Source organism: Chiloscyllium plagiosum, chromosome 10 (assembly GCF_004010195.1).
Source record: "Chiloscyllium plagiosum isolate BGI_BamShark_2017 chromosome 10, ASM401019v2, whole genome shotgun sequence".
Lineage (NCBI taxonomy): Eukaryota > Metazoa > Chordata > Chondrichthyes > Orectolobiformes > Hemiscylliidae > Chiloscyllium > Chiloscyllium plagiosum.
In genome coordinates, this window is record NC_057719.1 from 44,086,815 (window position 1) to 44,108,986 (window position 22,172).

Sequence of the window (22,172 nt, forward strand, 5' to 3'; positions counted from 1 at the left end):
ATGCATCCACATATGAATCAGAAAACTATATTGTACACACTTAACAAAATCCTCTTCATCTGAACCCTTAACACAATGGCAGTCCCAGTCTACGTTTGGAAAGTTAAAATCCCCGACCATAACCACCCTATTATTCTTACAGATAACTGAGATCTCCTTGTTTCTCAATTTCCCTCTGACTATTAGGGGGTCTATAATACAATCCCAATAAAGTGATCATCCCTTTCTTATTTCTCTGTTCTCTCCAAATAACTTCTTTGGATTATTTCTGGGAATATCCTCCCTATGTACAACTGTAATGCTATCCCTTATCAAAAACGTCATTCTCCCTCCTCTCTTGCCTCCCTCTCTGTCCTTCCTGTAGCATTTGTATCCTGGAACATTAAGCCGCCAATCCTGTCCATCCCTGAGCCACATTTCTGTAATTGCTATGATATTCCAGTCCCATGTTCCTAACCATGCCCTGAGTTTTGGGGTCTGGAGTCATATGAGGCCAGGCAAGGTAGGGACAGCAGATTTCCTTCCTAAAGGACATCCCTGAAACAGATGGGTTATCACCAAAATTGACAGTGGTTATATGGTCACAATTAAGCTACTTTTACCCCATAACAATAACCCGATCTCTGGATTAAAAGCTAAGTAACATTACCATTATGCCACCATTAATTAATTAATTAGTTACTTAATTGTTGATCTATATTAAAAGCAAATGGCTCTGGAAATAGTGGATGCATTAGTGGTCATCCTTAAAGATTCTACAGAATCTGGAACATTCCTATGAATCAAAGGTGTCTAACATAGCCTCACTATTTAAAAAGTGAGCTAGAGAGAAAACAGAATTATAAACTGGCTAGCCTGACCTCAATATTGGGGAAAATGCTAGAGACTATTATAAAATATTTAACAGCAGACTACTTGGAAAACCATGACAGGATTGGACAGAGTCAGTATAGATTTACAAAAGTGAAATCGTGCTAGACAAATCTACGGAATTGTTCAAAGGTGCAAATAAAAGAGTTAATTGGGGGGAGCCAGTGGATTAGGCTTATTGGACTTCTTGAAGACTTTCAATAAGGTTTCTGATAACGGATTAACATACAAAATTAAAGTGCATGGGACCAGGGGTTGCTTATTGTGATGAATAGTGAACTGGCTGGCAGACAGGAAACAAAGAGTAGGAATAAATGGTCTTTTTCTAAAAAGCAGGATGTGACTTGTTGGGTCTAAGCATCAGTGCTTAGACCAGCTATTTCAAGAGATATTGATGACCTAGATGACAGAACTAATTGTAATATCTCCACATTTGCATACAACACAAAATTGGGTGGAACAATGCACTGTGAGAAGATGCAGAAAAGCTTCAGTGTAATTTGGACACTTTGGCCGAGTAGGCAAATGGATGGCAGATAAAGTACAATGTAGAAAAAATGTGTAATTATCCACCTTGTAGTGAAAAAAACAGGAAGGCAGTTTATTATCTGAATAGTGATAAATTGAGAAAGGTGGAGATACAGCCTGAGATAGATTGGGAAAGATGGCGGTATTATATGACATGCAGTCCTTGTATACCAGTTGCTGAAAGTCAGCATGCAGGTGCAACAGGCAGTAAAGAAGCCAAATGGTGAGGTCAGGCTAACTTTCCTGTAATTCTTTGTTTTCTCTCTAGCTCCTTTTTAAAAGTAATGATGGGATTCAAGTAACAGGAGCAGGGATGTTTTGCTGCAATTGTACAGGGACTTCGTAAGACCATACCTAGAATACTGTATGCAGTGTTGGTTCCTTACCCAAGGAAACATGGTCCGGCTATTAAGGGATTGCAACACAGGTTTATTAGACTGATTCCTGGGAATGGAACGACTCCTGCGCTTATTTTCTATGTTTCTAAACTAAGCTAATGATCTAGAAGGCAGTTCCATGAAATACATGTTTTATTTGAACATTGCTGCAATGTGGATCAAATTACTATTCCGTTCTCAGTGGATCAAGACGGCAATGACATGCGTTTGATTTTCTGAATTCAATTTGCAACTCTATGTCCTAAAAAAGCATAGGACACAGTAAAGGCTAGGTGCAATGCAGCTACCACTTGCAAATGACCTGTTTAGAAATTCACCTTTCATTTTTCTCAGAGCAAAAACCCTCCACCACATACTGGAGGTGAAACTGCTGAAGAATCATCAGAGAAATCATTGCTGATTACTGTGCAAAAGGATTTTACAAAAATACTGCTCAACTTCAATAATACAAAGTTTTGAAGAAGTCACTGGACCTGAAACTTTAACTATGCTTTCTTTCCATAGATGCTGCCAGACCTATTGAGCTTTTCCAGCAATTTCAGTTTTTTCATTTCCACAGTTCTTTCATTTTTAACAAATAAAAATTACATTGTGTTTGTGAGGAGGAATTTACATTAGATAGGTATGCATGGATATAGTTTCCAAATTTTGACTCAGAGGATAGTAATATTTTGGTCACTTGCTTTTAAACATTGGGTACAACAGTCTATTTTGCACAAGAATAGAAACAGTCTGACACGAATAATGACCAGACACAGCAAAACTGTCCTGAATACTATGGAGGGCCGTTCACTATCATTTCAGCTTCTTTAAAACATAACATGTGCAGCTGCTTTGTCGCGATAACAGGAACCTGACAAATTAATGAAAAAACTGGAGTTTGATCAGAATCGTGTCAGTTGTGTGCCGTGTAAGATACTAAACACAGACTGAACCAAAAGGTTTACATCTTCATATGATGTTTAAAGGAACTGAAATACAGTAATCACCTGCATATTTTGATTACTGAGTAATTATCTGCTTAAAGTTGTGAGCAGTATTTGAAGCGAAAGAACATCACTGGATCCCTCTGTCATTTGACAAGACTTGGTTATTTTTAGACTGCAAACTGCCTTTCATTGGAGACCCAATATTTTGCACCACCTCCTCAGAATGCAATGAATACAACATTTTATTATCAAGCATTAGGACTTCCTTAAACCATTTAACAGTTCAGTAAAGCAAAGCCTCAGCTTTTAATCTAGGTTACAGACCACTAACAAGGTCAACCAACAGGGCACAGCCTATGACATCAAATCACTGATCCAATCTTCTTCAGAGACGACAACAGATGTTGCATGACCAGGGAAAAGAAAATACTTCAGCCATATGCCCTGCCTTCAAAACAAGGGGAAACACTCCCACTGTGTATTTCTATTTATTGAAAAGGAATACCTATTGTTGGACAAAATCAGACCATCTCCTGGGCTTTCCAGTGTGTAATTCTGTGTATTCACTGTGTAATATATTCACTGAGTGGCCGTATCACCAAAACGTGAGTCTGAAGCAGGCAGCTGCACAGTGACAGATGGCTTCTTTCTCAACTATGAGCAATTTCATGAGCAACATTTCTAAATAAACTCAAGTACATTACCTCATAGATCTGAATGGAACTGGCTGAGTAGAGGTGAACAGAAATTTAAATTAGGAATTTTTTTGGTTCTACTTTGAGAACACTTATATGAGTTTGAGCAACCAAAATTTACAGAATAAATTTTATAGTTGGTAAAAGGCAACAAAGTTTGAAATTAACACAAATAAACATATCATAATGGCTCATTGGAACTAAAAGAGCTATGGGGTTTTATTTTGCACTCAGGAAAAGGGAGTGGAATGACATCACAGGCTCCTGACTGCTGGGTAGACTGCAAAATGCATCAACACTAGATAAGTACCAAATGTGATGCACAATCCTATTATCAAACAGCTCCAATTTAGGCTCACATTTAGAAGAATTGACATTTTTGTTTTGAACGTGTGAGAATACCTGTATGATTGTATCCTAGGGAAAGAATAATAGAAAAGGGGAGAAATTTAGAATTGTACATCAAGGAGTCCATGCTGAAATTAAAGAGAAAACATTTAAGTTAAGCTAAGTGAATTTACTATGGAATAGGTTTTGGCCTTATTAGTGCCAGGAATTTTAATCATGAAGTGTAAACTTTATAAGGGTTCTTTAAACGTAAAATGCAGAATACTATTGCTATATTTTGCTCTGCTACCTTGAAGAATAGTGTAAGAAGACACTTTCATCAGGGATACAGTTTGATCTGTATGAATAAAGGAACAGGTTTAAGGAACAATGAAGCCTCTTTCGAATAATACAATTTTCACCAGGCTTCTGATTCCTTTTATGTTATTCTCTTTTCCAGCAGGCCAGCTGTTAATGGGGGTTGGGATAGTATTTTCTCTGTCTGTGGCAGCAGCTGTCCCCTCTGATTTATCACAACTCTGCCAATGATAGTTGAGCACCTTGTAATCTACAAAAAGAATTCAAACAGAATCTGTCAGCCTCCAACTAAAATCCAGTCCTCTAAAACACTGCAGTGATCAGCATGATTCCAACCAACTGAGGAAAATTTGTTCCGCATTTATTTTACATATTTCTCTTTTTTACAATAAAAAAGACTTTTGTTCTGAATTTGTTGGAACAAACATTCCTCAAATGAAATAACTCAGTGAACTTAGATCTTCTGATTAATGTTAGAAACCTCAGATTGACTAACAATCAAGAGGTCCGTATTTGCTGTGTACAGATATATCTCACAAATAAAATTTACATGGAAATGGACAATATCAGAAGTAAGTAAAATTGGGAACAACAGATTTCTAAAGTTTGTAACTTTAGAAATTAAATTAATAAAAAACAGCGTTCTCCAGATATAGGATTGTATGACCTGTTATAGGGTTCATATAATTCTAAATCATACACAGAAAATAAATACAATCAATTCAAAACAGCCATATGGAATATGTGACTTACCAGAAAATTCATATTTTAAACTTTGCTTTCCACCCCCTCCCATGCACAAAACCATTTGTAGATATAACATATATTAATCTGTCTCTCTCATCTCCTGTTTGTTTATCTACATATGGAATGCAAATAAGCATATAGATAGGAGATGGAAGAGACAAAAAATATACAGAGAGGTTTTTTTTTAAGAATATTAACTTGATAAACAACGCTAATTTCCACTAAGCATTTACTGCAATTCTAGTTTATGACTGCCCTCAATTTGTATACATTAGTGAAATGTCAGTGACATTTATCACAACCAATATCCAACTCCATTCACACCAACATTTTGCAATTACAGAAAGGACAGCGCAATCAATCTTGTGCATCACTTAAAACAAGTGGATTTATACACATACTTTAATAGAAGCATCTTGCTTGGCAAAGATTAATATGTTTACAAAGTCTCTATATACCATATTAAATTCTAATTGTACATTAAATTAATTCTCCAGGACACAAGTAAGAGATGTAAAGTGACAGAAAAGGATACGAAAGATGCCACTATAATCAGTGTAACTGTAATAAAAGTTAAAAGTTTAATTTATGCAGTGATACAACCCTATTAAGAGTTTTACTGTTCAGCAAGTATACGTAAAATTAAAGGAGTAAGGTTTACTTCAAGGATTTCAACAATTTGTACTCCGTCATATTTGAGATGTGTTATCATTTATCATGAACTCCTGGGGGAAGTGATGATCACAGTGAAATTGATAATTATGTGTTCCATTCTTTCCTATTTCTGCTGCATTTGAAACATGAACTAACTTTGTCATTGCTGAAAGTAAGAAAATATGTTTTCACTCTTTTGCTTCTTGACAGTCAATCAAGTGCAATTCCCAAAGCCCAAGAAAATATTTATATTGCAGCCGATAGCAGGTAAACTTCAATATTTGCCTGCAGTTAGACTTCCATGATTAGGAACCTAGAAGTGCCTTTAGATGTCAGTGTAAGATGAGCATCTTGGGAATCTTCTGGCACAGTGGTAGTGTCCCTACCTTTGAGCCAGGACCCTGGGTTCATTTCCGACCTGCTTCAGAGGTGTGTAATAACATCTCTGAACAGGTTAATCCAAAGATGTGCAGGTTAGGTGAATTGGCCATGCTAAATTGCCCATAATGTTAGGTGCATTGTCAGAGGGAAATGGGTCTGGGTGGGTTACTCTTCAGACGGTCAGTGTGGACTAAGTTGGGCCGAAGGGCTTGTTTCCACATTGTAGGGAATCTAATCTAATCAGAAAATATTGATATGATTTCCTGGGAGCTTAGCCAGTGTGTTATTATATTTGAGGGCTTTTATGATGCATAATGTCCCTACCTCAGGTGTGCTCAAGTCCCACCTGTTCCAGAGTTGTGTCATAATATATCTGAACAGGCTGATTAAAAATATTTAAAATGTGTATCTTGGGACAAATTAACTGAGATTCATTCCTTGGTTAATGGTTAGTCATATTCCAGATTTTCTTCCATGTAAGAATACAACCAATCCCTCTCCACGAATGGTACAAAATAATATAAGCAAGGTTTTAGATTCTTTTGTAGTGAAATCATAAGCTGTGCAAATCATTTAGCTAGCTGCAATCTAGTAGTAAACTTACAGATTCAGTCAGACTAACTGTTCAGAGGACTAAGTGAACTCAGTAGGTCTTTCTGCCCACTAGCCTTAGCAATGCTAGGATTTCCTGCTTGCTGAGAAAAATAGATGGAGAGTGTTGTGAGGCTGAGAAATTAATTTTCATAGTTACTAGCTAAGGCAGAAGCTATATCAACATTCACAATTAGATTGCAAAAGTAGATGCAGGAAAAGGTGTTGATGCAAAACGGAAACATAGAACATTACAGTGCAGTACAGGCCCTTCGGCCCTCGATGTCATACTAATCTGAAGCCCATCCCACCTACACTATTCCATGTCGAAACATCAATTTCGAAGCTCCTTGGATGCTGCCTGAACTGCTGTGCTCTTCCAGCACCACTAATCCAGAATCTGGTTTCCAGCATCTGCAGTCATTGTTTTTACCATGGACGTCCATTGGCCTGTCCAATGATGACTTAAATGCACTTAAACTTGGCGAATCTACTACTGATGCAGGCAAAGCATTCCATACCCTTACTACTCTCTGAGTAAAGAAACTACCTCTGACATCTGTCTTATACCTATCTCCCCTCACTTTAAAGTTGTGTCTCCTCTTGTTTGCCGTCCCCATACTTGAAAAAAGGCTCTCCCTGTCCACCCTATCTAACTCTCTGATTATCTTGTATGTCTCTATTAAGTCACCTCTCAACTTTCTTCTCTCTAACGAGAACAGCCTCAAGGCCCTCAGCCTTTCCTCGTAAGACATTCCTTCCATACCAGGCAACATCCTAGTAAATCTCCTCTGCACCCTTTCCAAAGCTTCCACATCCTTCTTATAATGCGGTGACCAGAACTGTACACAATACTCCAAGTGTGACCGTACTAGAGCTTTGTACAGCTGCATCATAACCTCCTGGTTCCGGAACTCAATCCCTCTATTAATAAAGGCCAAATCACTGTATGCCTTCTTAACAACCCTGTCAATCTGGGTGGCAACTTTCAGGGAGCTGTGTACATGGACACCGGGATCTCTCTGCTCATCTGCACTCCCAAGAATCCTACCATTAGCCCAGTACTTTGCATTCCGATTACTCCAGCGAAAGTGTATCACCTCACACTTGTCCACATGTTGAGTTCATGTGATTAAAATCATTTATGTGCCTGAAAAGTAAATGCTAGCATGATTCCTGGTTGGACTGAATGCCAAGTTTGTGTTGTGACCTCTTATGTGTTTCTATCAGCCAATGCTACCAAAACAGATCCTGGTACCATATAAAAACAACTATAAAAATGAATGGCACAGTTTAAGGGACAGGTATTTTGAATTTTGGTGTATGCAAACAAAACCAAAGAAAAAGGTCTCAATTCAAAAACTTCTGAGCACAATGGTACCGTATGAAAAGTATTAGGCAATCTTGCATTTCTCGTGAATTACCTGTGGGCATCAGCCCTACAGCTCAAAACATTTTAATTTGGCATAATACCTGTGAATAACTATTATTTTGCTTAAAGTATATAAGATGGCTAATGTGGGTAAGTAAAAATGTCACAGTAGTGACATAGACTACGTCTTCAAGCTTGCTGAACCCTATTCAATCTGATCAAAGCTGACCATAGGCTTTAATGAACCTGTCTGCCCACTTCCCATATGCCTTGATTCCCATTCATAACTGTCTATTTTAGTGAATTCTGAGGGAATAAATTTATTCTCATCATCAACCTAAATGAACTGATTCTTTATCGAAAGACTGTGCCCCATGTTCCAGATTCAACAGCAAGGGGAAACAACTTTGCACTGTCTACACTGTCAAGATCCTTCAGAATTTTACAATGAGGTTACCTGTCATTCTTCTAAAAAAGTATCGATCCAAGTTATTCAACCTCTCATCATCAGACAACCCTTTCATCACAAGAACCAATGCAGTGAACCTCAGCTACAATTCCTCCAATGTGAGTATCTCATTCGTTAAATATCAATACTCCACACCAAACTCTCACACAAATGTAGCAATACATCGACGTACTCCAATCTCATTACAATAAAGGCCAATACACTATTTGCTATCCTAATTGCTTGCAATGCCTGCATGCTAACCTTTTCTGTTCCTCGTATGATAACACACAAGTCCCTCTGAACATCAAGACACAAAAGTTTCACACCTTTAAAAAATATTCTGTTTTGCTATTCTTACTAACACAGTGAATAACCTCACACTTCCCTATATCATATTCCATCTGCTATATCAATGCTATGCACTGAACCTATTTAAGTAGTCCCCAGTAGCCGTGGGGGATACATTCCATGATGTACCGCTGAAGCCCAAAACCGTGAATAGGAGCTAACCCATTCATTTAAATGGGAAATTTACCTTCCTGGTAACCCCCGGTCCCTCGTTCCGGAAGGTTCTCGATAATACGTTCGGGCTGCGGTAAACCGCGGGTAATTGGAACCATGGAAAATGATTCCGCACATATCGAGATCTCCCTGTATATCTCCTTACAGCCTCTGTCTGTCTTGCTTACAGATTGCATTCACATCTAGCTCTGTATCATGCGCTAATTTATATATATTACTCTTGGTATCTTCAACTATGTCATGAACATTGATTTTAAATAACTCAGGTCCTAGCAATAAGAGCAAAATACTTTGGATGCTGGAAATCTCAGCAGGTCAGACAGCATCTATGGAGAGAGAAACAGAGTTAACACTTCAGCTCCACTATGACTCCTCAGACTTCTCCAATTCTAATCCATAATCCTTACAGTACCTCATTACCAATTGCCCATGAAGTTAAAATCTTCCATTTGTCCTTCCCATCTGCTTCCTGTCCATTAATCAACCCCCTAGCATGCTATTACATTACTCCTGACTCCAGGATTTTGAAAGGATATCATTAAGATTTCCTTAATTTCAGCATTTTCTCAATTAATATCAGACTAATTTCTCTGTAGTTTTGGTTTTCTCTTTTCATACTTTCCTGAGTGGCAGAATTGCTTTGCCAACTTCCCTCTGCTGAAATGATTCTAGATTTCTTTTAAACCAGCACATCCATTACCTCTGCAGCTGCCTCTTTCAGACCCCTAAAATATAAACAATCAGTTCCTGATGATTTGTGAAATTTTCGCCCCTTAACTCTCCCCAATATTATTACCTCCATTGATATTAATTACCTTAAGTTCCCCATTGTTAAGAATAAGCTGGTTACCATATTTTGATATGTAATTTGCCTTCTACTGTAAAGTTAAAAATCACACAATACCAGGTTATAGTCCAGTGAGTTTATTTGGAAGTACTAGCGCTGCTCCTTCGTCAAGTAGCTGGGTGACGAGCTACCTGATGAAGCAGCAGCACTCTGAAAGCTAGTATTTCCAAATAAACGTGTTGGACTATAACCTGGTGTAGTGTGAGTTTTAACTTTGCCCACTCTAGTCCAACACTGGCCACCTCCTCATCATGGCTTCTAATGTAAATACAGGCAAAAATATTTGTTAAATGCCTCTGACATTCTGCATCAAAATCTCTCCTCTCTCTGCTTCTAAGAGATGAATACTTACTTTAGTTATTCTCCCTTTTATATATTTTATATATTTTACAAAGGTTCTTACATTCTCATTCTATTTGTTCACTTTTTATCTTTTTTTCTGGAGGCTGTTTGCTGGTTTCTAAAACAAACCCAGTTCTCAGGGTTACAACCTTTAACATATTATTAGCCTCTTCTTTTAATCTAATTCAATCATTTAAATCCTCAGTAAGCCATGGATCAATTTTCTTGATGAATGTTTACATTTTTTAAATGGAATGCATTTTGAATTGCTTCTTTAAAAAAGTTTCGCAATGCTTATTTACCACTATATCACATAGTCAATTTGCCCAATTAACTGTAGCCAGTTTGCCTTCACACATACATAATTTAAGATTATATTTTTGGTTGGGAGTATGTTGGTTTCAAACTTCAGTTATATTATGACCACTTTTTTTTCTAACAAGTCTTTTAATCTGAGATTGCCAACTGACTGCCGAATGTTTCTCTTTTTCATTAGTTCATATTTCTCACTGTGAATGCTTTCGTACTCAGATAAGGAGCCCCTAACTTTATTTCTTTACTACTATTCATTACATGGACTTTAGTCAGTGAAAAGCTATTATTAAGTGAGTAGATGTATTTGAATAGAGAAAGACTGCAGGAAGCTACAGAACAGACGGATTTAGGAGTCCTTGTCCATGAATCACAAAAGCTAGCATTAATAAGGGAATCAAGCATTACAGGGAAAAGACAAGAAAATGGAGTTGAGGTTTATCAGAGCAGCCATGATTTGGTTGAAAGGTGTAGCAGACATGCTGGGCTGAAGGCCTACCTCTGCTCCCACTCTTCTTGCTTTTGCTCAAGTTGCTACACTACTGTGCTGCTTCAGTATGTTCTTTTCGATTTTTAAATTTCCTTTCACTGAGATGGTGTAATAATGGAACTTAGTTCTGATTTTGGCAATGCTATATTTGATCGAGAGATATTAACGTGGAAGCAATCTACTCCCAGCATGAAAATCCTCCTTTTTATGTGAGACAACCCCTGTTGTAAGTTCACAAAAGATGGGAGTCTAGTTTTGTTCTAAATATAGATTGGTTGATTTAATTATTGTAAAGGGGGGGATGGGTGTGGATAAAGGTTGAGCTGAAAAAAAGCACAGCAGGTCAAGCAGCATCAGAGGAGAAGGAGAGTCGATGTTTCAGGTCAGAATCTTTTATCTGTCCTGATGAAAGGTTCCGACCTGAAACATCGACTCGCCTTCTCCTCTGATGCTGCTTGAGCTGCTGTGCTTTTTCCAGTTCATGTTTTATCCCCACTCGGACTCTCCAGCATCTGCAGTTGTCACTATCTCCTTAATTATATTAAATACAGAGCTAACAAACAAATATCACTTTCCACAACTTAAACAACAGAGCTGTCAAACATAAAATAATTTTTAAAGAAATGCTGAAAAAAAACAAACAGTGGAACTCAACAGGTCTGGGCAACATCAGTTAAGAGAGAAACATAATTAACATTTCAAGTCCAATGACTTCTTTGCAACTGCAGCCTCAGGAAACTGGCAAACCCATCTGGAACGTGAGTTTGTAGAATGCTTTTCCTTGAATAAAGTTACAAAGAAGAGTCACCAGACTAGAAACATTAACTTGTTTCTCTCTTCACAGATGCTGCCAGACCTACTGAGTTTCTTCAGCATTTTCTATTTTTATTTTGGTTTGACAGCATCCACAGTAGTTCCCTTTTGTTTATCGTAATGCTACTGTCTCCAAATTCAAGAATGCCAGCAGTTTATTTAAAGTATGTTATCAACTATTACAAGTGGAAATTGATTATGATTTTACTTGCTTTGGTAGAGTGTTGGAATGAATAATGGGTGGTAATGTAAACATACACAACATTTTATTTGGAAAGGACATCTGCATGGCTGCAAAAGGTGCAGCACTGCCAAATAAGGGACCTTAAATCTACAAAGGAAAAATAAAATGATTAGTTGTTAACAAGTACCAGCATTGTTCTAGGAAAGCATCAATTCATGAAATGAAAATGTATATTTTCCTTCAAAAATTAGCATGTTTTCATTTTTAATAGAGGTTACCCTAAAGTATAATTATTGCACAGCAAACATGCTACTTTACTACAGGCAGAAAGATAACAAACATAAACAGGATATATTAATATCTCAGAAACACAATAGAATAATCTTGACAATAATGACATGATAGAACTGGGTTTTGTGCCATACCATTGCACTTTCTCATGCAAAAGTAAAGCAAATGTGATTATTAATTGTTCAGATTAACACATCAAGTGTTTGCAATACAAACAGCTAAAAAATTTATTCCAACTACAAGTAAGTTTCAGACAGAAGGGGGCAGGTAAGTGCTAAATATAAGATATTGTGCATTTCATCTTTTTGGACTCAATTTTTTGGGTTCACATACTAGCCAGTACAATGGTCAGAGAAGCTGCTAACATGGAAAAAGATATGATAGTCATAGACTCATAGAGGCAGAGATGTACAACATGGATACAAATGCTTCAGTTCTTGACTGCCCACAGTTTGTAGTTTTGTGGTTGAGAGGGAGCTGTGGGAAGTTCTCATAAAATCAAAAGGAATGTGGTGCAAGGAACGAATGACTTTTCTTGGGAGTTTTAGAGCATGAATCTTGCTTCAAACCTAAGCTTGGGAAGGAAGGTTTCTTCATCCTTCGCAGTATTTGCTGTCATACATCAAAATCCAAAAGATGTCTGCCTTGCTCCATTCCAATTTTAAGCAACTGAAGTCTTTTTGTGTCTCTGAAGTGCATAAATTCATGATATTCCAGGTTGATTTCGGCAGGCTCTGGATTAGTGGTGCTGGAAGAGCACAGCAATTCAGGCAGCATCCGAGGACAGGCAAAATCGACGTTTCGGGCAAAAGCCCTTCATCAGGAATAAAGGCAGAGAGCCTGAAGCATGGAGAGATAAGCTAGAGGAGGGTGGGGGGGGGGAGAGAGTAGCATAGAGTACAATAGGTGAGTTGCTCGCTGCAGTATTCCCAGTCTCTGACCTGCACTTGTAGCCACAGTATTTGGTCATTTAGATATTGTGGGGAATTCAACAATGGCAATGCTTTTGGATGGTAATGATTAGATCTCATGAATAAAGGCTGTGGATGATTGTGTGAGGAATGATGGTTCACCTAAAGTACAGTTTTCATTTTAATTGCAAATACAGCATGCTGAACATGGGATCTTGCAATTATACATTTATAGTTTCTCTTGACTAATTATAGGTTCCTGAAACTACAGTTACCCTGAAACAACCAACGAATGCTGGAGGAACTTAGCAGTTCGGCAGTTTCAGTGGAAAGAGAGACAGTTAACATTTAGAGTCCAGTATAACTTTTGTTCAGAACTGTGAATTCTGTGTTTGTTTAGGTTGATTCTATCTTTTGTTGGGGGTGATCTTTGCCTGAACTTGTATGCTTCAAGTAAGAATGTTGTCTAGGCCTTGCTGCATATGGAGATGAAATGCTTCTGTATTTCATGAGTTGTAAATGGTACTGAACACAGCAGTCACTAGCAAACATTTCACTCTGACATAAAGAAGGGGAGGTCATTGTTTAAACGATTCAAGATGGTCAGGTGTGGAGCATGACATTGATCAACTCCTGCAGCAATGTCTTGGAAATGAGCTGATTGATCTCCAACAGCTATAATCTTCCTTTGTGCTAGGTATGTTTCCACCCTGATTTGCTGTTAATTCAATTTTTCTCATGCTCTTTGATGTTGAACTTTATTAAATATAGTCTCGATGTCAAGGATAGTCAGTCTCACTTCATCTCTAGTTTTTAGTTCTTTTATCCATATTCAAACTAAGTCAGTAATAAGATCCAGAGCTGAGTGGGGCCGGACTGAATTTGAGCTGAACTGACTAAGTGCTGTCAACATTCCTTCCACTGCTTTGATCAGACAAATTTGTTTTTTTTTGCCTTTTTTGTGGGTTTGACATCCATTTCCTCAGCCTTGAATAGCTTATCTCTCCATGCTTCAGGCTCTCTGCCTTTATTCCTGATGAAGGGCTTTTGCCCGAAACGTCGATTTTGCCTGTCCGCGGATGCTGCCTGAATTGCTGTGCTCTTCCAGCACCACTAATCCAGAATCTGGTTTCCAGCATCTGCAGTCATTGTTTTTACCTCGTTGATTTCGGCAGGCATCTTATCTACCTACAGAATCCCTCAAGTTCAAATTGGAAGGGCTGAGTACTGATTGGTAACTAACCTGATCATTTTTTAATTACTCAACTGATCCATTTCTATCAGGTGGATTGGAGAAAACTTGATCCTAGATACTCCACTGCTGAGGATAGCATCACACAACTGATGGGGAGCATTACCTTTAGTCGCTTTCACTTACGTGCATTATGGCTTTGACTCAGTGCCTTTGGGATAACATTAATCTATATTTAGGTTTGCATTGTATTATTTTTTTCTTACAACATCAATAATGAACACAGATACAAAGTATATTTAAGTAGAATGTCACATTTGGCATTTTTTTTCAGTTTAATTGCAAATTAATCATATTGGAAGTGGAGCAAGCTGAGGCAGTAATTGGAACACACTGCGTTGTCAAGGTGCTGCTTTGATGAGGTGGTGACACATGAATCTCTGAGCCAGAAGGTTCAAACATGTTGCATTCAAGCCTCACTCCAGCCTTTATCAGATGACCTAGGTTGAAATTTTGGTGCCAATAATAAGGAAATGTTATATTGTTGAATGTGCTGTTTTTCAGAAGAAATGTTAAACTAAGATTTCTGCTTTAATCTTGTTCACCATCTACCATCTTGGTACTCACATGACATGACAATAATGTCATGGAAATCAATCCCTATCAGTTAATCCATAAAATACTCAGGACTGAAGTAGGGAAACATCCACCACTCAAGTGTGGAAGATTTAGCAACAACAAGGGTCCCAGCTATCCATTCCTTCCTAGCTTCCTAAATTCTCAAGCTCATTTATGAAGGATAGTTGCTTGGATGAATTATCGGAGCGCTGATAGAACCTATACAATGCACACCAACTTGAAAGTCAGCACAGCCCGCCAGGATGGAGAAATCCACAAGTTCTTCAAGAAAGAGTTAGATAAGATAAATAAGTTAAGAAAAAAACTTAAGAAAGAGTTAGATACATTTTTAGATTTTAAAGACAATCAAGCATTGTGGGAGAAAATTGGAATATGGCATTGAGATACAGGATTAGCCAAGATTTGGGCAGCACGGTGGCACAGTGGTTAGCACTGCTGCCTCACAGCGCCAGAGACCCGGGTTCAATTCCCGCCTCAGGCGACTGACTGTGTGGAGTTTGCACATTCTCCCCGTGTCTGCGTGGGTTTCCTCCGGGTGCTCCGGTTTCTTCCCACAATCCAAAAATGTGCAGGTTAGGTGAATTGGCCATGCTAAATTGCCCGTAGTGTTAGATGAAGGGGTAAACGTAGGGGAATGGGTCTGGGTGGGTTACGCTTCGGCGGGTCGGTGTGGACTTGTTGGGCCGAAGGGCCTGTTTCCACACTGTAAGTAATCTAATCTAATCATATTGAACAGCAACACAGGCTTGAAGGGCCAAATGACCGACTGATGCTTCTAGTTTCTATGTTTCTTAACTTTATCAAAAACAAAGTAAATCAATAACAAACTCTGTCATGTATTAAAAAAATACAAATTCTGAACAAAATGTTTTCTGGTACTTATAGTGTTAACTCTGGACTGAATCCCTGTGTTGGTGGCATTCCAGCATCTGCAGCTGTGCATAACCGAGTCAATACATTATATATAACTTAGCAATAATGTAAGATTACTATCTAATATCAGTTAGTAAACACAAAGAGTTTTTGTTTTATGGAAAAGGTTGAACAATTCTAGTTCTTTGCCACTCAGACTAGGTATCGCTTCAACAAATAATATACTGACAATCAAACAAGTGCTTGAGGTGCTACAACTGAAATCAACCTTTATGCCAAAGTTACATCTGGTGAAGGTAACCGTTTGTTTACTATGGTTTCTAAAGTCTCCATAGTGACGAGTGGCTTGAAAGATTTGACCCTTGCATTGAACCAAGGATTGATGCGACATGAACATTTGAAGTGTTCACTGTTTATTTAACGTAGATGATCAGAACCTTTATGATGTCATTTTACATTTGATTATTTCCCTAATTAATGATTTTATTTCAAATTTACATTGTTGTACTGAAACAACTTAATCATGAAAGGCAGACAGAAGTGAAAACGAGTACAATATAACTTTTCTATCTTCTGTAGTGTTGGATTTGTTCAGAAAGAGAGCAGTATCTTTCAAAAAAATATATTTGCAACAAACATATTAAGTAGTAAGTATTGATATGAATTAAATACACATTACAAGAAAATGTTCTACCCTGTCAAGAAACTTATTTTCTAACCTATCCATTAGGAGATGTAATTACACACTTCTGGAGCAGGTATAACTTGAACCCAGACCTCCTGGCTCAGAGGTAGGGATACTACCAAAAGTGACACAATTCTGCTTCAATTCTCTAAAACTTTGTTACTAGCAACTTGATGGCTGCTTTGGTAAAGCCAGAATAAAGATCAGAAGGTTGTTAACTTGATTTTTCATCTTCCTGAATTTCTGATCTTGAATAAGATGGCAACTTATAAACATTGGGAAAGAATAAAATTATTTACAAGACTTCTCAAAAATCAAACTCTGGGTGCATCTCAAGTGATGACAGGAACACATTGGTTCAAATCTCCCAACTTTTAACTGGGGCAATTTTAGGATCCAATGTCTATTGGTCCAGATTTGAGGCAATGGAAGGGCCTATTGGAAGTTCAAAGTTCACGTGCAACTACTGAACATGTGCAACTACTGCCAGGAATTCCTTTTGATCTCAACATAAATTAGTGGCAAACTTCTGCAATTCAAATCAGAAGATGTGGGCCATTGATTTCTAAACTACACTGCTTCTGAACTTTCTCAGCTCTGATTCCTGCTAGCAACAATCAATGTCCTTCTCACTCAATTTTCGAAGAAACCCAAACAACCATGTCTTGTTCGTCATCTCAGTTTCTTCTGTGTGATCCTAAGTAAAGTCAAAAGTTCGCATCCACCCAATTCTGGCCTTTTGTGTATCTCCCACTTCCTACTCCTCACCACTGGTAGTCACTCTGTAGTTGAGATCAGTCTCAATATTGAAATTTCACCCCCTCTCCTCCTTTATTATTACCCTTTAATTATACCTCTTTGACAAAGATTTCTATGTTGAAACTTTATTGCTGGAACAGCACAGCACGTCAGGCAGCATCCAGGGAACAGGAGATTCGATGTTTCGGGCACAGGCCCTTCTTCAGGAATGTGCCCGAAACGTCGAATCTCCTGTTCCCTGGATGCTGCCTGACCTGCTGTGCTGTTCCAGCAATAAAGTTTCAACTTTGATCTCCAGCATCTGCAGACCTCACTTTCTCCTCAAAGTTTTCTATGTCACCATCCCAAAGCTTCCTCTTTTAGTCCAGTGTTAAACTTTGTCTGATTATGAACTTTGGTTTAAGGTTGGGAATATCCCAGTGGTTGAGATTTCCTACTCAGGGTAACTATTAATCAAAGTTATTGACTTTGCTCCAGGGACATCTGTTCATGGAACTCTAACAAGAGTTAGTACTGCCAGGGATAAGGAAGCAGAATAAAACATGTAACCTTAAAAGGTTAGTTGCCTGATCATTCATTCCTTCTACAGGTTACATACAAGCCACTCCAACAGGAACAGCACATAAAATACTTTAACCTCCAGGGAAAGATTCTGTTTTCATCCTAAACATACATGAAACAAACCTCCCGTTTGCCTCACTAAGTCTGTCTGTTTATACTGTATTATCTAAACAAAAATGAATTTTTTGAAAAATCAATCATAAGTTTTATCAAACATGGTATGAAATTTCAAGAAGTCACAAAAATGCTGATTTTTTAAAAACCCTGTCACATCAAGTGGAAATATTATGTTAGCCAAGTCTGGCAAATGGAATATTTCCTTTGTTCAATACATTGTGTTAAAATGTAATTATTGGGTACATCGAGTTAAAATGTATTCAAGTTCCTCTGAGAAATCTGTTATCATGCACAAATAAGACAGCCATAAACTGTTCAATAGAAGTGAATCAAATCATTCTAAACATACACTGGAAGAACACGTTCTGCCTTGACTATTCTGCTTTGATTGTTCAAAAAATTGTTACTAGCAACCTTTTGGCTACTTTGGTAAAACCAGTATGACACCGAAATCAGATGACTGCAATCTTGATTGCTATTCTTATCTGTTTGAGATAGCAAACTTGGAAAGGTATCAAAACATGAGTGAGCACTCATCTAAATACACCAGAACAGGTCTCAATATCTTTATGACAATTGAAACAAAGAAAAAGATAAATACAGCAAGAAAGGAAAAGCATCAATTAATTTGTCATTAAATAAAAACAAATATTGTCAAAGACAAATGTTAACCGCAGGAGTGAAGTTTTTAGTACAAATTAAGGTCAAAGCAAATTTCCCAACCCAGTATTTTTGTTGCCATCTGATGTGGTGATTTCGCTATAGTGTTTATGTGGTATATGAATAAATGCAGAACCTGAAAGTCAATATAATTGTAAATCTGTCAAATCCTAAATTAAGCTAGGAGAAAACTTTATAATGAATTACTTTTAATGGAGGGGGGGGGGATGGGTGCAGATGTGAAGAACATGCTAGACTGGAACAAAATGGCAAGCTAGACCTTCAAAGAGAAGAGCACTGCTTCAGATTATACATTTTAATTTCATACATGTTTCACACAATAAAATCATCATATAGCAATCAAATGTGCAGTTTACATTTATAATTATTTGTATTATGCCTGATACATTTTGATGAGCCGTAAAGCTCTCCCTGTTAAACAGATCTTTAAAGTTGTTGATGACATTTTCACCCAGTCAAGTTGCTACTGGTTCTGAGATTCCACCTCCCAATGGTTCAATTGTTAATCGGTCAATGGATCTTGCTATTTCTCAATTAAGTAACCAAGAACTGAGCCTTACATCTGATGGCAGCCATCCACTTACTTTCTGCTGTGACAAAAACTTTATTGCATTTTTTTTCCTGTATGTTTTGAACAACAATACATTCTACTCAATAGTCACTGAGAAGTACACATACCAAACGTAAGAAGGTACAATAAATTCCCGTGGTTGAGCATCAAGTACAGCATGCTAAAGATTCTATATTTATCAAATATTTATCAAGCTCTTATAAAGAAACAGTTTAGTTATAAAAGATCCTCAGAAATTAGTTTAGAATTAGAGTTTAGAAATCCAGAGATATCAATGGATAGTGTAACAAATGGCTGTTACTTTTAATTATTTCTGGTAAAATCAACTTTTTATTTAAAGTACAGAAAATCCTCTTTCTGATCAAGGCCTTACTCTACTGCTTGCTATTACTACTACTTTATCATGAAAATGCAACATATACACAGAACACAACTATATCCAAATATCCTGTCCAAATTCAATTGACATTACCAACTAACTGACCAGTTGCATTCTGCAACTGGATGAATCAATCATCCTCTCTGCACTGAACTACAGAATCGGATAAACAATGAGCTAATGTATATACTTGACACCTCATTTATATTGATAAAATCAATGTCATTGTTAAGCCAACATCTCAATTACAAAAGCAAAATGCTATGGATGCTGAAAATTGAAAAGAAAATCAGAAAATGCTGGAAATACCCAGCAAGTCAGGCAGCATCTGTGGAGACAGTAATAGAGTTAACATTTCAAGTTGATGTCCTTTTAGAAAAGCTGGTAAAAGTTACAGATGTGACAGGTTTAAAGCAATGATATTCAGCAGGGCAAGGTGATGGGAGGAAAGAACAACAAGGTAGATATGCAGTAATTTGGAAGGCAGGAGAATTCAAATGTTGTTGGCGTAATGGTGCATGATGGGAAAAGGACGTAGTAATAGGGTAAGTAAAGAAACAACAAAAAAAATTTAGAAGGGATTTGAGAAAGAACAGCAGAATCATCGTCAACAGCTGTCAAAAAATTTGGAGGTTAAGGTTATGATTTAAAATGTTGAACTCAGTGTTGAGGTTGGAAGTCTGTATATGCCTAACTGAAAGCTGAAGTGCGTTTGGGGTTCATTAGCATTGTAAAGTAAGTAAAGTCACCACAGTCAGAGGACCACAGTGCTGTTCTATCATTGGAGACAACTGGTGGTGTTTTAAGCTGAGGTTCACCATGTCTCAGGTGAGAGGCAAGGTTGAGGAGGTAGGACCTTCATGGTAACCTCAGTTGGTGTCACTCTACATCGGAAACCAGTCATCCAATGCGCTAACATACTCTGAGGATGCTAAAGACAGAGAGGTCAGAGTGGGAGTATAGTGTCAATTAATCAGACAGAAACCTAAGGTCAAATGTGCTGATTTAACGGAGGTGTTCTGTAAAACAGTTGTTCAACCTGTGTTGGTCTCCCCAGTGTAGAATGAACTTCATTGTGAGTAAGTATAATTTATTTGAATGGTGAGAAGGTGAAAGACAGGTGTTGCATCTCCTGTGCTTGCCTGGAAAGTGAGGGAAGTTGGGAGTAATAAAGCAATGGACCAGAGTCCACACAAGGAATGATCCCTTTGGAATGCTGAAAGGGAAGAGGACAGGAAGGTGTCATTGTGCTGCCATCATGCTTATGATGTTGGGAATGGCAGAGGATGATCTGTTGAATGTGAAGGCTGGTGGGGTGGAAAGTGAGAACAAGGTAAACTCTATTGTGGTCCTTGGATGGATAGGAAGAGGCAAAAGCAGAAAAGCAAGAAATTGAATACAATTAAGGCTCTGTCAGCCACACTAATTGGGAATCCTCAGTTAAGATTAATGGCAGATTTCTGAAGCACTGTAATATAAGATGGTATTGTCAGATCAAATGCAATGGTGATGAATTCATATAGGAAACGGGGCGGAGTACAAGTAGTCAAATTAGTTGTGGAAGTCAGTGGGTTTATAGTTAATCATTTATCTTCAGCCAATCAGCAGAAATGGAGCTAGAAAAACTGAGAAAGGAAATGGAAATATCAGAGTTAGATAATGTAAAATGAGGTAAGGGTAAAAGTTGAAAGCAAAGTTAGTGAATATTTCACGTTCAGAATCAGAGAGACTAATGGCACTGGTTGTGATCAGGAAATAGGATGAGGACGGGGAGTCAAATAGTTCTAGCACAGAAAATGTAGCACATTGCCTCAGCTAAGCAAAGCAGCTAGGACAGTCAGTACCTCTACTGCAATTTTTATTGGGAAAAAGTGAGCAGAGTGAAAGCCAAAAAGAAAACCATACCTGCTGCGCCTTGCCCTCATGCAGTGCTGCCATTTCCATGAAGCAGTTTTCCCTTTCATGTCTGATCATGTTTACATTTTGAAGGTGAGGTGCATAATCTCATTTTGTTTGAAAGGTCAGGCTACATCCTGGAAGTGGGTTGCCTGCCCAGGCTCCATTCTGTCTCCATCAAAACTGGTTAACAGCGCATCTTGGGGTCAAGTTGGAAGTTTTAAAAAATTTGTCATCCCATCCTGACATCAACCTAATTTTTATTGTTGTTACTATTTCTCCCATTGTTCCTCCTTCTAGTATTTCAGATGTTATTAACAATTAAGAAATGGTAATAATGTAAATTCTGACATATATAAATGGATTAAGGTCACAGTTTAATCAGCACAAATAAATTAAGTTCTTAATTTAGACATAATTTTCTTAATTAAGACATAAAATGATGTCGAAAAGCAAAGATAGCCTTACCCTGCCTGAGAGGTTTCCCTGAAGAACAGACTGCAGCAATACTGGAGCCACTTCTTGTAACTGTAGCATATGACAGAGATCAGTCAGCTCCTCTCGGCCCAGTGACCCAGTGCCTATGGTATCAAAGCTATCAAACACCTCTTTCAACCGTGCCTCATATTTATCTTGCTCTGCTTCGTCCATCCCATAGCACAGCACGACAACAACCTGTTGATGAATGAAACAATAACTTCAACAAATGTTCTGCATGTTTTCCTTGTCCCTCCACAAAAATGAACATTTGGTATTCCTGTAGATACCTTTACAAACTTTTGATAGATCACTGCATAGTAGACTTGAGACTAAGATCAGAATAAGTAGTAGAAAAGTAACAAAATG

General features: G+C 37.8%; 1 protein-coding gene across 5 annotated transcripts in view; it reads right to left on the reverse strand.

Moving 5' to 3' along the window:
* nin (ninein (GSK3B interacting protein)) overlaps positions 1-22,172 on the reverse strand; it is a 187,398-nt gene that overhangs the window by 131,581 nt on the left and 33,645 nt on the right. For all 5 annotated transcript variants that reach the window (XM_043697621.1, XM_043697620.1, XM_043697619.1 and 2 more), the window contains exon 2: positions 21,795-22,001. In XM_043697621.1, the coding sequence (XP_043553556.1) occupies positions 21,795-21,977 (183 nt within the window). In that variant the 5' untranslated portion in view covers positions 21,978-22,001. The remainder of the gene's footprint in view (positions 1-21,794; positions 22,002-22,172) is intronic.